A 12,221-nucleotide genomic window follows, 5' to 3' on the forward strand; every position below is an offset into this window, starting at 1 on the left:
CCCTACAGCATCTAAAATATACTGTTAATACACAGGCTGTATGTGATTTTCATGTAAAAAATACAATACCCATATTATTTGTCGACTATTTTAGTCTGTCTCACACAGATGCAACCTCTGTTGTTGCTTACCATGACCAGCAGATGGCGATAATAGTGCAAACATAACGGATCAAACAAAAATAATAGCGAGTTAATAAGTAACTTTTATTTATATCCCAGACCTCAACATTCACAGCGTGTTCTATCAATTCCAAATCCAAAGGTGATAACCGGGTTTCACTGAATCACTGTAAAGGAACCGAATCACATGAATCGGACATGACTAACGTGTTCAAACAATATGGAAGAAAGCCTGACTCTTTCCTCAATTCGGTTCTTTCGAACAGTTTGAACAGCTTGTCTCAAATCCCTTTTTACAGTACATGTTATTTGTAACATTCCCGCTATTACAATAACCTTTTTTTAGTCAAACTCTTGGTTCTCTCCAAATACATCAATTCACTTGGTTCTCCATTCATTCGGAAGTCCGTTCTCCGAAACAGTACAGTAGCGTTTACTTATTCATCTGTCTGTCCAAGCATGTCCCAAATATTAAACATGCCGAGATACTGAGTCGATACATTTACACTCAGACTAAAATATTCATTAGATTAAAAAAAGACCTACTTCTTTAATACTTTTTACTGAATTGAACTACTGAAATCAAACTTAAGTGCATTTTAATTAATATGCCTATTTCCTAAACGACTCATTTACACCGGTGTGTTTGAACGAGACTTCATTGGTTTGAACCGATTCAACTGATTCACTGGAAAGAATCGCCAATCTGACATCACCGCTCAACAGGTGGCGCGAGATTGACAACATAAGCGCGTGCGCTGCTCCAGTCTCATCAGTTCAACAGCGCGAGAGACGCGCTCAAACCCGGGAATAGGCTGTGCTTTATTGCAGCGGAATACAGTAAAATAAGTGTTATTTCTTAAAAGAAAAGGTAAGTGTAACAACCCACATTTTCTTATTCATTAAAGTGTCAAAGCTACTTCTTCTTGTAGTAGTTCAGTGTGTCTTGTAAAACTTGTGCTCAATTATGGTGTGAATGTTTCTCATGGTTATTATGTTAGTAGCTACAACAAACAACAGTAGCCTACAGTGTGTTTTCTTACACCTGTAATGTAAATGTTTATCATGATATTATCAATATACTTATATTCTTTACTTATTTAACAGTAAGTCAGTATGTGATGAAACAAATGTCTCAATTTCACCGGATAATTCTCACGACATTGAGAACCCTCATTTTCTTCTAAAGAGAGTCATTTGATCACTTTTAATGACTTGAGACATCAGTTTTATCCTACTTATGACTCTTTCTGTCTGGTGCATTCATACCTTAGGCTACATCACCAGTAAGCAAAACTGCTTAATTTGTGACATTCTCACATTGCCTTATACGTCCAAGTGAGAAAGATGTGATGCATGCGCTTACACCTTGTTGGAAGTGAAGGAATGTAGTGCAGCATGCTGGAACATGTGCTAATGTGAGTGTCTGTGACTTTCAGAGCTGCACCCTACAATTCTGCAGAACTTCCTAAGTCTGTGTGCTTCTCGAGGGACACCTTCAGACAGATTTGACCTGCTGTCCCTTGTTTACCGAGATACAATCATCATCAATGAGGACATTAGGAATGGCTGTGTTCAAGCAACAAAAAGTGGAGGATTTCTATGACATCGGTGAAGATCTCGGAAGGTAAGTGATACTATGGGTTGCCTCAGGATGTTTTGTTATCGCTTCCAGCTTTTGTGGGTTGTTGACGTGCCGGTAAGTTATATGGACCGTCCCCCGAGGGTATTTATGGGACAGGTTAACAGCTGGGGAGCTAGAGTTTGAGAACAAAAAAAAGTTTTACTTTACACCTGACAAGCTTCTCTGATTTGTCATGTCACTGGACAATAACAAAATGCATCCAAGGTTTTACAGTATATCAAAACTGTTATGGAGGATGTAGTTCAACCTATAATGAAAATTCATGTTGTTTAAAAAATTGTATGATTATTTTCTTCAGCAGAACAAATAAAGGTTCTTTTTTGGCGTCTAAGAACCTTTAACATGGAACCTTTCAATACAAAAGTTCTTTATGGAGAAAAAGGTTCTTTAGATTTTTTTAAATGTTCTTCACACTAAAAAGTGGTTCTTTTAGAAACTGTTCACTGAAAGGTTATTTGAGGAACCAAAGATGGTTCTTCTATGGCATCGCTGCAAAAACCCTCTTTTGGAAAAAATTTTTTTAGGGCTGTCAAGGTTTTTGGACACTACTGACTTTCATTTTACAAAACAAAGGAAATTTTTCAATCGCTTTAGCATATCATATTGTTACAATAATCTTAAAAAGGACATATTAGTTAGGAATATTAGGAAGGATCTAGAGTACACTGAGCTAAACCGTGAGGGCCCCCCACCCTCTTTTCCCTTGGCACCGGTTCTCATTCTTGAGTCATATTTTGTTCTCTCTGACAAAGCACACTCCCCTTAAAAGCTGCCACAACAGACAAGCTTAACACTTACTAATGCACAAAAAGCTGTTATAATAACAGCATTTCTACCATTTCAGCAGAAGGAAGTTGCAAATCCATCCAGACAGGAAGTGCTAAACTGCATGAACATTCAGGAAAGGTGTATAGTCTCACACCCAGGTTACTGCCATGTCTCTCCCCTTGTTATAGGTTGCAGGTGAAAGTCACCCTTTGGCGCTTATCTGCCATATAAAAACTTGAATATGTACAAGAAAGGCCATAATACTGTTTTCAGGGAAACTTGGAAAAGCATCCTTCTGTAATTGGGAAAGGTTGTTCCCTTTTGTCATGGACACCTCCTAGTTGAGGTACTATTGGCTTCGGCAGAAAGACAGATGTTGGATATTGTTTGCAATATGTAACAGGCTCAGCCATCTGCCTGTATGGCTTTGTGTCCCACTCAAAGGAACAGTTTCTATGACACACCCTGGATTAGATGAGATACCTGAGCTCCCTTGCAGGACTGTAACTGAGAATGGGATTGATAGCTCCGCTGTACGTTCACGGGGAGTTACTTTATATTAATGAGGGACCAGCTTTGTTTAAATGCAACTAGAATTTGAAGCTACATTTTCTGAAGAACTCAACAATACAGTACTGTAATAATCTTAAATAGCACAAATAGTGGGTAAAATGTTGATTTTTTTATTTTCTTTAAAGGCACTGAACAATTTTCTGAAGAAAATATAAGTGGCGTTTGCTTGTACAGAAGTAGCCTAAACATGCTTAGGGTGTTGATGATAGGTGGATCTTTACTGACCTGTTCAAACCAAAAATGATAACTATAGTGGTAACTATAATGATAACTATATTAGCACTTAAAGGGATACCCAGAATGAGAAATTAAAATTACCACATGATTTCCCTCAAGCCATCTTAGGTGTATATGACTTTTAGGTGTAAATGATCTTTCAGGCGAATAAAATCACAATTCTAAGAAATATCCTGGCTCTTCTGAGCTTTATAATGGCAGTGAATGGGTTTTCAGTTTTTGAAGTCCAAAAAAGTGCATCCATCCATCATAAAAAGCGCTCCACACAGCCCTGGGGAGTTAATAAAGGTCTTCCCTGTTGGAAAAAAAACTGCATTTGTTGGTTAGGTATGTTTTGAAGCATGGTTTGAGCTGGTTTAAGCTTGTCATGTGCTGGTCCTAAGCAACTAGCTCCTGTTCAGGACCAGTTCATAACCAGTTTATAACCAGCTCAAACCAGCTGCCATGGACACTTTTTAATATAGCTCCAATTGTATTGATCTGAAAGAAGAAAGTTATATACACCTAGGATGGCTTCAGGGTGAGTAAATCATGGGGTAATTTTCATTTTCATCTCTTTAAGTCAAAAGAACCAATCACTAATTCTCTGTGATGTTCTTGTCTCCAGAAATTGCTTGGTTTCCTGCTTCAGTGTAAGTCTGTCGAATTACAAACTTTGATTGGTAAAATAGGCATAACAAGACCATTTTATCAATCAAAATGTGTAATTTGACTACAGGCCATCTCATCATACCCCATTTTTGCCAAATTAAAGTCAAACTGGATCCAAGATGGTGGAGAAAGCAGGAGAAATATTTATAATATATGTATATGTCATTGGGTATTTTTTAATATTTTTGTAGTATTTTACCCAATATTTATGCGTTATTTATTTTTTGAGTATAGTGTTGTTAGCTTAGCAACATGCTAAGCTTCTGTGCAGAGCTCTTTTTTTGTGTTGAGTTGATGTCTATGTGGTTGAAGGCAGTAGACAGCATTGCAGCTCACTCGGGTTTAGAACACAGCTTTAGTGTTAGGTTTAACATCTATACTTAGTATACATTTAATAGCCTAAATATGAGTCAATAGTAATTGTTACAAGAGAGAACATACAGACTACTACAGCACAAAGTACAAGAGCTAAAGGTTGTTAGCTTAGCTGTGTGTGTTAAAACCAATCCTGTCCTCTCCGCACTCAAAAAGCCTAGAAGTTCTTTTGGTAATGTTTTGGTTTTCTTGATTCAAAATGATGCCTACGTCCTCACAGACATGTCATGGAGTATCAGATGCGTTTGAGGTGGAAATGCTCACGCACACTGACGCGTATCTTGCGTGTGAAAGAGGAAATAGCTCAAATGTGGTTTCACAGAGCTGTGTGTGATGATCTGTAACACATTAGCAGCTGCAAACATGTCTATCAGAAGAGGACAGTGAGAGAGAGAGAGAATGATGGAAAGAATGAAGAGACTTAAATGCAAAGAATTGTTCACACTCACAAACTCCCACCAGCGTTCATGTTGGAGGGACTGGCTGTCACCGCATGAATCACCTGCTTCAAAGGTTGACAGTGTGGGACAAATGAGACCCTTTATGCAACCACTTTGTTCCCTGGAGGTGGGGGCTTGTTTGTGACAGGAGCTTTATTCAGAGATGATTGGAATCTCTATAATGGACTGATGACAGTGTGCAAGTTGGCTATATTTGTCATTGTACATGTTTGTTACAGGAAGATATGTTGATGTAAATCCAACATTTTTTTGTAAAAATTACTTTGAAATAATTTTCATTCAGAAATTGCTAGTAAATCTCAAATAATTACTAGGATAAGCCTTGTAAACAAAGAAACGGCAAGTTGCAAATTGAATTAAACAACTTTGAAGTAGAAAAACTGAAATAGTATTTTCTTGTACAACATGCTCCAATAAACTTTGTTTAATTGACAACTTTCAAAAATAATGTTTACATAGTTTTTCATAGTTGGCATTATTAACCACTTTAACTTATAAAATATGTATGTATTGAGAATATGTTCAAAATACGACACAGCCTTGATTGCTTTATTGTATTTTGTTTGTTTGTGTTGTTTTAATGTAAAATAATTAAAAATAATAAAATTGAAAATAATTCATATTGTAGACATTTTATTTAATAATTCACTTGCTCTCTTTTAGTATGATGTTTCGTCCAAACTGGCGAATGAATGTAGATGTTTGACAACTGCTAATGGAACAAAACGTCATTAAAATAATTTCTGTCATGACAACTCTCGGAGGGATTGGCATGGTAATGTACATGACAATGTTAATGTATTTGGTCTTAGATACACTGCTGCTGCTGCTGTTGCTGCTGTGGCAGAGCAAGTACCGAGACTTGCTACTGCCAATACATACTGCTGTGAGCATGTAAAAAATACTGTTGCTGCACATATAACATATAGGAACTAACTCCCATATATAACATACATGAAATCACCCTGTTGCAGATACAGGTGGAGCTGGGGGAGTTAGAGGGATCCTCTCACTCTGCAAACTGCTACAGTGAGCACTAGTCATATATTTGAATGTTGAGCAGTGAGCTCATTGGCTACCGATTCAGGAGAGAACCATGGCAGAACTCTGTATTTGGTTTTGGTATTTTTGATAGTTCTGAATCAGAACTGGTTCTCAGTTTCAACCATAGCATCATTGCTATTGCTATATCATGTATTTTAGGCCATAGTTATGCAACCACCAGAAGCTTAAAAAAAAATAGTACAAACCCCCGCAATGTTTTCTATGAAGTATACTGAGCTCTTATCACTAATGTCAGAAAATTTATATTAATGTCTAAATTAAAATGTCTAAAGGTCTATAAGATCCAGTCAGTATATATTGTGCAGTAATGTCACAGATACCAGTTCCAGCTAGTTTGTTATTCGACAGGTAAGATAGAGGAAGAGCGCTTATGTAACACATTGTACATAGTGATCCTGTAACATTGCTTAACTGTGCTTTTGAGTCAGCGGGCTTTGGCAAATCTCTCTTTCATGAGCAAACTTATATTTGGCTGAAACATTCAGTTTATATAGATCTGACATGTGCAACTCAGACGGATGATTCTGGATAGCCCTTCATGAAAAGCATTTTAAAACTTTCAATTCCGCTTGTTTTATGAGAGAAAAGCAACTCATTTCATCTTCCCCTTCATTTGAGGTTAAGCAGTAGGAGGAAGTGATGAAAGTCTCAGAAGATGAGAGAATTCATGTATTTTTTTAGAGTTGATGTGTTTGTGTACGTTTTGACAGGACTCTTGATACATTATGATAGATAGTATTTTATAAATATATGTACTGCATGTGTATCTTTTTTAAGAGATTGTGCAAATCATCCACATAGCAACATACGCGCAGCTGTTGGTTTGTGAGGTTTTTTCCATAACAGTTTAACATATGTTTCTGGTCTGTATCTTTATTGGCTGTTCGCTTATCTGTGAGTCATCATATACTCTATATACAGGGCTGTCGTCATGGGGATAATCAGGGGACAAGAGGGACTATTTAATGTCAATAACGTCCCCACCCATAAAGCTGTTGTTCCAGGCCCCCGATAATTTGATTATGATATTAATGGAGGATCATTTCAAACTTTTCTGCCATGTCAGAGTGAAAGTAACTTTATGAGTCATAGAGTGAACACTGCAATGACTAATACTCTAAGTAATCAGCCCGCACATTGATAACACACTTGTCAAGACATTTTTGACTCATATTTCAGCAAGTCACGTAAGAAGAGACAGCTGCCTGTGGACTTTAGTCAGAGTGGACGTCATATATAATTTGAAGTGTGCAGAAAAAATGCTGTGAAGGACAAAAGGTACAGTCCATTCGATATGTCATACTGAGACTTGATGAAAGATTGAAAAATGTTAATTTGCATTTATTTGATAAAAATTTCAGTAAAAATAGCAATATTGTGAAATATTATTACAATTTTAAATAACTGTTTTCTGTTTAAATATATTTTAAAATGTAATTTATTCCTGTGATGCAAAGCTAAAATTTCAACATCCTTACTCCAGTCTGTAGTGTTCCATCTGTAATTTAATTTCAATTTTCAGGATTCTTTGATAAATAGACATTTCAAAAGAACAACATTTATTTTACATTTTTTGTTGTTGCGCTCTGAATGCATCTTTGATGAATAAAAGTGTCAATTTCTTTCAAAAAATCTTATCGACTCCAAACCTTTGAACAGTATTGTATACATTATGTCTAGATATTAGTATCAGCTAATAAAAACTACCAATAAATGCAACAGTATCTAAATTGTTGCAATGTTCAAATGTATAAATAATGTTTGCAGAAACTGGCCCTGCCTGTGTTTAATGTGTTTAATGTTTAATGTTTTTATTTGCATTAAATATTTTCTTCTAGTCTATTCCCATTAAAACTTTTTGATTTAATATTTTCAAGAATCCATTTCTTTCAAAGCTCAAGGCCAGATATGTAGGTGTCTGACTACTGAAGTGAACGACAGATGCTATTGATCCCCACAATGAGCTGATCCAGGGGTATCTTGGTAAAGTTGCCTATTTTAAGCCTCTAGTTGTAGTCCTCACAAAACTCCCAGTGCAATAATAGCAATTCTTTGTGCATGACAACAAGTTTGAATTAAAAAAAAAAAGTTATTTGTAGCAAAAGAGTTGGAGGGACGTTGATCTGTCGAAACATCAACGCACATTCCTCGCATTCTTCCCTCACTGCTGTTTTCCGAATACTGCCCAAACAAGATGCTTTAATGAAGCGTCTGTTAATGTTTTATTCGCAAAAAATCATCTGTCCAACGTGCTGAAAAGCAAGTATTCGGCAGCTGTGAAATGAAGGAGTTGAAAAGCTGTTATGATAGATTGTGTGGGAGGAATGACAGTGTGTGTTCAGTTTGAGAGGAACTCACTGGCAGGATTTCAAAGAAGTGACATCCATAATGCAATAATGTTTTATTTTTTTTTACAAAAAATTGATACTTCTGGTCCTGAAAGCTGATTGGTAAATGAAATATGCATATTTTCCATTGTGGTGGAAATAAAAACACGCTCTGTTGTTTTAAACTCGCTATTTAACTGAGACCTAGCCCAGATAAAGAATGCATTAACGTCTGTTCCATCCTGTTGTCAGAGCAAAGGACACGCTTTTTCATGTATACACATATGGACTCAATGAAACTCAGTGTCATAATGTCCCCTCTGGACCTGCATTTGAATATTGGACTGGCGCCGTTTAGTCAAGCACACGGCCAGTAAGGCTCTCCGGCTAATAACCAGCAGCTGTTGGGAGTGGAAATCCGCTGAGACCTCCAGCCGTCAGAAACACAAGCGGGCTTAGAACAGAGACTAGTGGCATGCCTTCAATGGGATGCCTCTGTCCTCCCTCAGATTGTCTGTAAATCATACCTCTGACAAAGCATGTAATACAGCTTTAAAACAAACCTTCTTGAAGGAATTTGAATGTAAGGTCAGTTTGTGAAGCAGTACTTTGTCCTCATCAGGAAGTGTTTAAGTGCAGCCACATTTACTGTTATTCAGTAAATTTTTGCATGTGAAATCCAGTCATTTCAATTGAAATAAATGCCTTTGGGAATTTCATGTGAGGGTGAAATATTTCCCTATGCAAATAGTGCTACAGGTTCAAGTTGGTTACGTGGATTCACCTTGTTTGACTGACAGTAAGCTACTTGGTATGAAAATGACTTCTGTGTGAGCTTTGCTTCATACATTTAGCTAATTTCACCACACCTTAATTGTGTCTAAGTGATATTGTCATATTGTCTAAGTGAAATGTGAAAAAGCACATGATATAGCCTAGTAACAGTTATGACACAAATAATATATGAAATATTTTTCTAGCTACTGTTTACAAAAATATTCTAATATTAATCAGAAAATGGTCCTATTCCGATTTTATAAGCGTTGTGTAAGTCAATTTACAACAACCAGATTTAACTGTTTATAGTTTTTTGAAAATCTGCATAAAACAACTGGAATATTTCTGTTGTAATCAGATTTTTGGGGCATAAACACCTTTATTCATAATATCCACGTAATTTACAACTGTGTATGTCCAAGCAAATGTAATTTTGGGACATTACAGCTCAAAAAGTTGAGATGTACAATAATACTTAACCAGAATAGACATTAATAGAACTTAATCGGAAAATCATATGCTTTGAGTAAATTGCTATACACAGATTCGCTTCACACATATGTTGCCTGCACCGTCATGTGTTGTAAACTGACATGACATTATTGTGACCTGTGGAGGTGAAATATGCCGCTAATGTGATAAATGGAAAGAAAACTTGAGACGCTGAGTTGTTTTGGTCTAGGCTTGTGTTCTCCTGTGGATCTGGAAGAGACCAGGCCGTCCCTCTGGCTACACATTCCAGTGCAGACTGTTTTAGTTTTCCATGCCTTTGCGCTGTGTGTGTGTGTATGTGTTTGGGGGAAACCTCTTATCATGTAGGCCCCTCTGAGCTCTCTGCGGACAATCCGACCCTTTTTTCCAGGCAGAGATCTAGCAGTGTTTGCCGTCCTCATATCTCTGTGGGTTATGGGTTGTTAAACAAACATAGTTATCGATGTGGCCAATAGTCCCTACTGATTTAGCAATCAAACATTTTCGGTTCTACTTGCCAAAGGCACTGAACTGTAATGCAATCTTCTCTTGATTTCATTGTGTTATGTGAACAGAAAACCACATTAGACACAGTGAGAAAAATGTCCTCTGAGTGAAATAAAAGTTGTTTTCTTTAAATCAGTATTTCTTGTCCTAGCTCACACATCTTTCTGTCTTTATTATGTCTGTGTTTTTGCAATAAAACAAACAGAAAGGTCAGGCAAATTGCCCTTGGCCTTGAGGCCGTGTGCCTTCTGGAAACAAAAAAATAAAGAACCATTCCTGTGGCAAAAAAAATGATTTCTTTGAAAGAAAACTAATGATACTTCCAATGATAACACAGACACAGACATATACACAGCCTATCACAGCCTTATGGAAGCTCTCAGTGGCGCTTCATGCGAAACACAAGGAATAAAACTGGCTGCAATCATGGTCTCATCTGCTCGCTGTGCATAATCCACACAGCCTATTTTCACAGCGCATTCAGAACTCGATGCATGAACAAGAACAGCAGGTGACAAACAGAACTTTAGTCTGCAGCATCGTATTTTTATATACTTCCCATGTGAGATCAGAGAAAGGGGAACAGGAACACAGAAGCACAGTACTTTGAAGAATCAAAAACCCTCAAAGTTGTTGCATGATATTCTTATCTATAACTGAACTAACAGTCAACATGAAACGTATAATGTAACATTTAATAAGTGGCATAAGACTAAAACACAGTCATCAATTATAAGTCTGGGGTCTGCTAGAAGACAGTCCGGCAGATGATGATGTTTAAAAACCTTGCTAAACATCCCATGCATTTCACAGTGAAGACATCATCCCTCGTTTTTCTTTTCCCCCTCATCCTGCTGTTTGTTTCCCTCTAATTCCTCCTCTCTGTGACGGTACAGTTTGTCTGGCATGAGCACAATGGAGTCTAGAGAGGGCAGTTTTTTCTGGCCACAGCTGATAATGAGCCGGGCCAAATGTACATCCGCAGACATGAGGCATGATATCAAGAGCAGCTCACTTAGTCAGTTTACATGCAGTCCGTCTAGATCTTCGGTCTTGTTAGACTCATAGTCGGATATAGTCGTGACTCAGAGACACTTCCTAAATCTGTTGACTTCATGTGCTGCCTGTCCATGTGCATCAGGAATGCATTTCTGTACTAAGACAAATAAAGGAGTTTAAACTTAAAAGGCACTGACCACCCTATCTGTTATATTTAAAAGTAAATGTTGTTTTTGTTGCTGTACTTTTAAGACTTTGTTTCTGTAAGTACATTATCTTTGTTGTGATTAGCCAAGTTGCTGAATAATGAGAAGGCCATTATATAATACTGTAGAAAAGTTTGGGGTCACTATTTTTTTAAATAATAAATGAATACCTATAATTATTCAATGTAAGCTTATTTTCACCAAGAATTTCTGTACAGTAAATTAATACATACATATATACATGCGTAAAGATAATTGTGCATTTTAATTTTACAATTCAAGTTCATATCGCACAATTAAGACTTCAGAATTGTGAGTTTAATTTGAAGTTATCATCTCACAATTCATTTTTTTTTCAGAATTGTGAGAAAACAAAATTCACAATTATTTGCAATTTAATTGCATTAAATGGACCAAAAATGACAGTAAAGACATTTAATATCCAGATGTTAAAAATATTTCTATTTCAAATACAGTTTTTTAAACTTTGTTAATAAAAAATCCTGAAAAAAATGTATTACTGTTCCCACACAGTTTATTTTTTTATATTGATAATAATCAAATCAGCATATTGAAATGAAAAATGAAATTATGAAGGATCATGTGACACTAAAGACAGGAGTAATGATACTGAAAATTCAGCTTTGCATCACAGGAATAAATTGCATGTATGAAATATAATAAAATAGAAAACAGTTATTATAAATTGTAATAATATTTCACAATATTCCTGTATTTTTGATTACTAAATGCTGCCTTGATGAGTGTAAGAGACTTTCAAAAGCATAAAAAAATACAGACTCAATCTTTTGAATGGTAGTACCTGTGTGCTTTGGCTTTCGGAGGGTTTTAAATTACATATTGTTTTAATTCCATATTGTTTTAGCAACAGTTTGATATAGCATTTAAGGTTTTAGTTAAGGTTTTAGTTTACTTAATGATAATATGGTGTTAAGCCAAGATCATGGCGATTTATTGCCCAATGTTAGAAAGAATGAATGAATAGAATGAAGGATAAATGATATCTATGATTGATT

At 36.3% G+C, this 12,221-nt stretch overlaps 1 protein-coding gene across 2 annotated transcripts in view; it reads left to right on the forward strand.

Moving 5' to 3' along the window:
* Positions 1 to 887: 887 nt before the first annotated feature.
* Positions 888 to 12,221, forward strand: part of dapk2b (death-associated protein kinase 2b) — a 38,905-nt gene continuing 27,571 nt past the window's right edge. Inside the window, exons 1-2 of one of the 2 annotated variants that reach the window (XM_079414694.1) lie at positions 888 to 993; positions 1,562 to 1,749. In XM_079414694.1, the coding sequence (XP_079270820.1) occupies positions 1,673 to 1,749 (77 nt within the window). In that variant the 5' untranslated portion in view covers positions 888 to 993; positions 1,562 to 1,672. Of the gene's footprint in view, positions 994 to 1,561; positions 1,750 to 7,011; positions 7,176 to 12,221 lie in introns of those variants that run through there. The other variant, XM_079414695.1, reaches the window with a different exon arrangement.

This window comes from Barbus barbus (assembly GCF_936440315.1).
Source record: "Barbus barbus genome assembly, chromosome: 50".
Classification (NCBI taxonomy): Eukaryota; Metazoa; Chordata; class Actinopteri; order Cypriniformes; family Cyprinidae; genus Barbus; species Barbus barbus.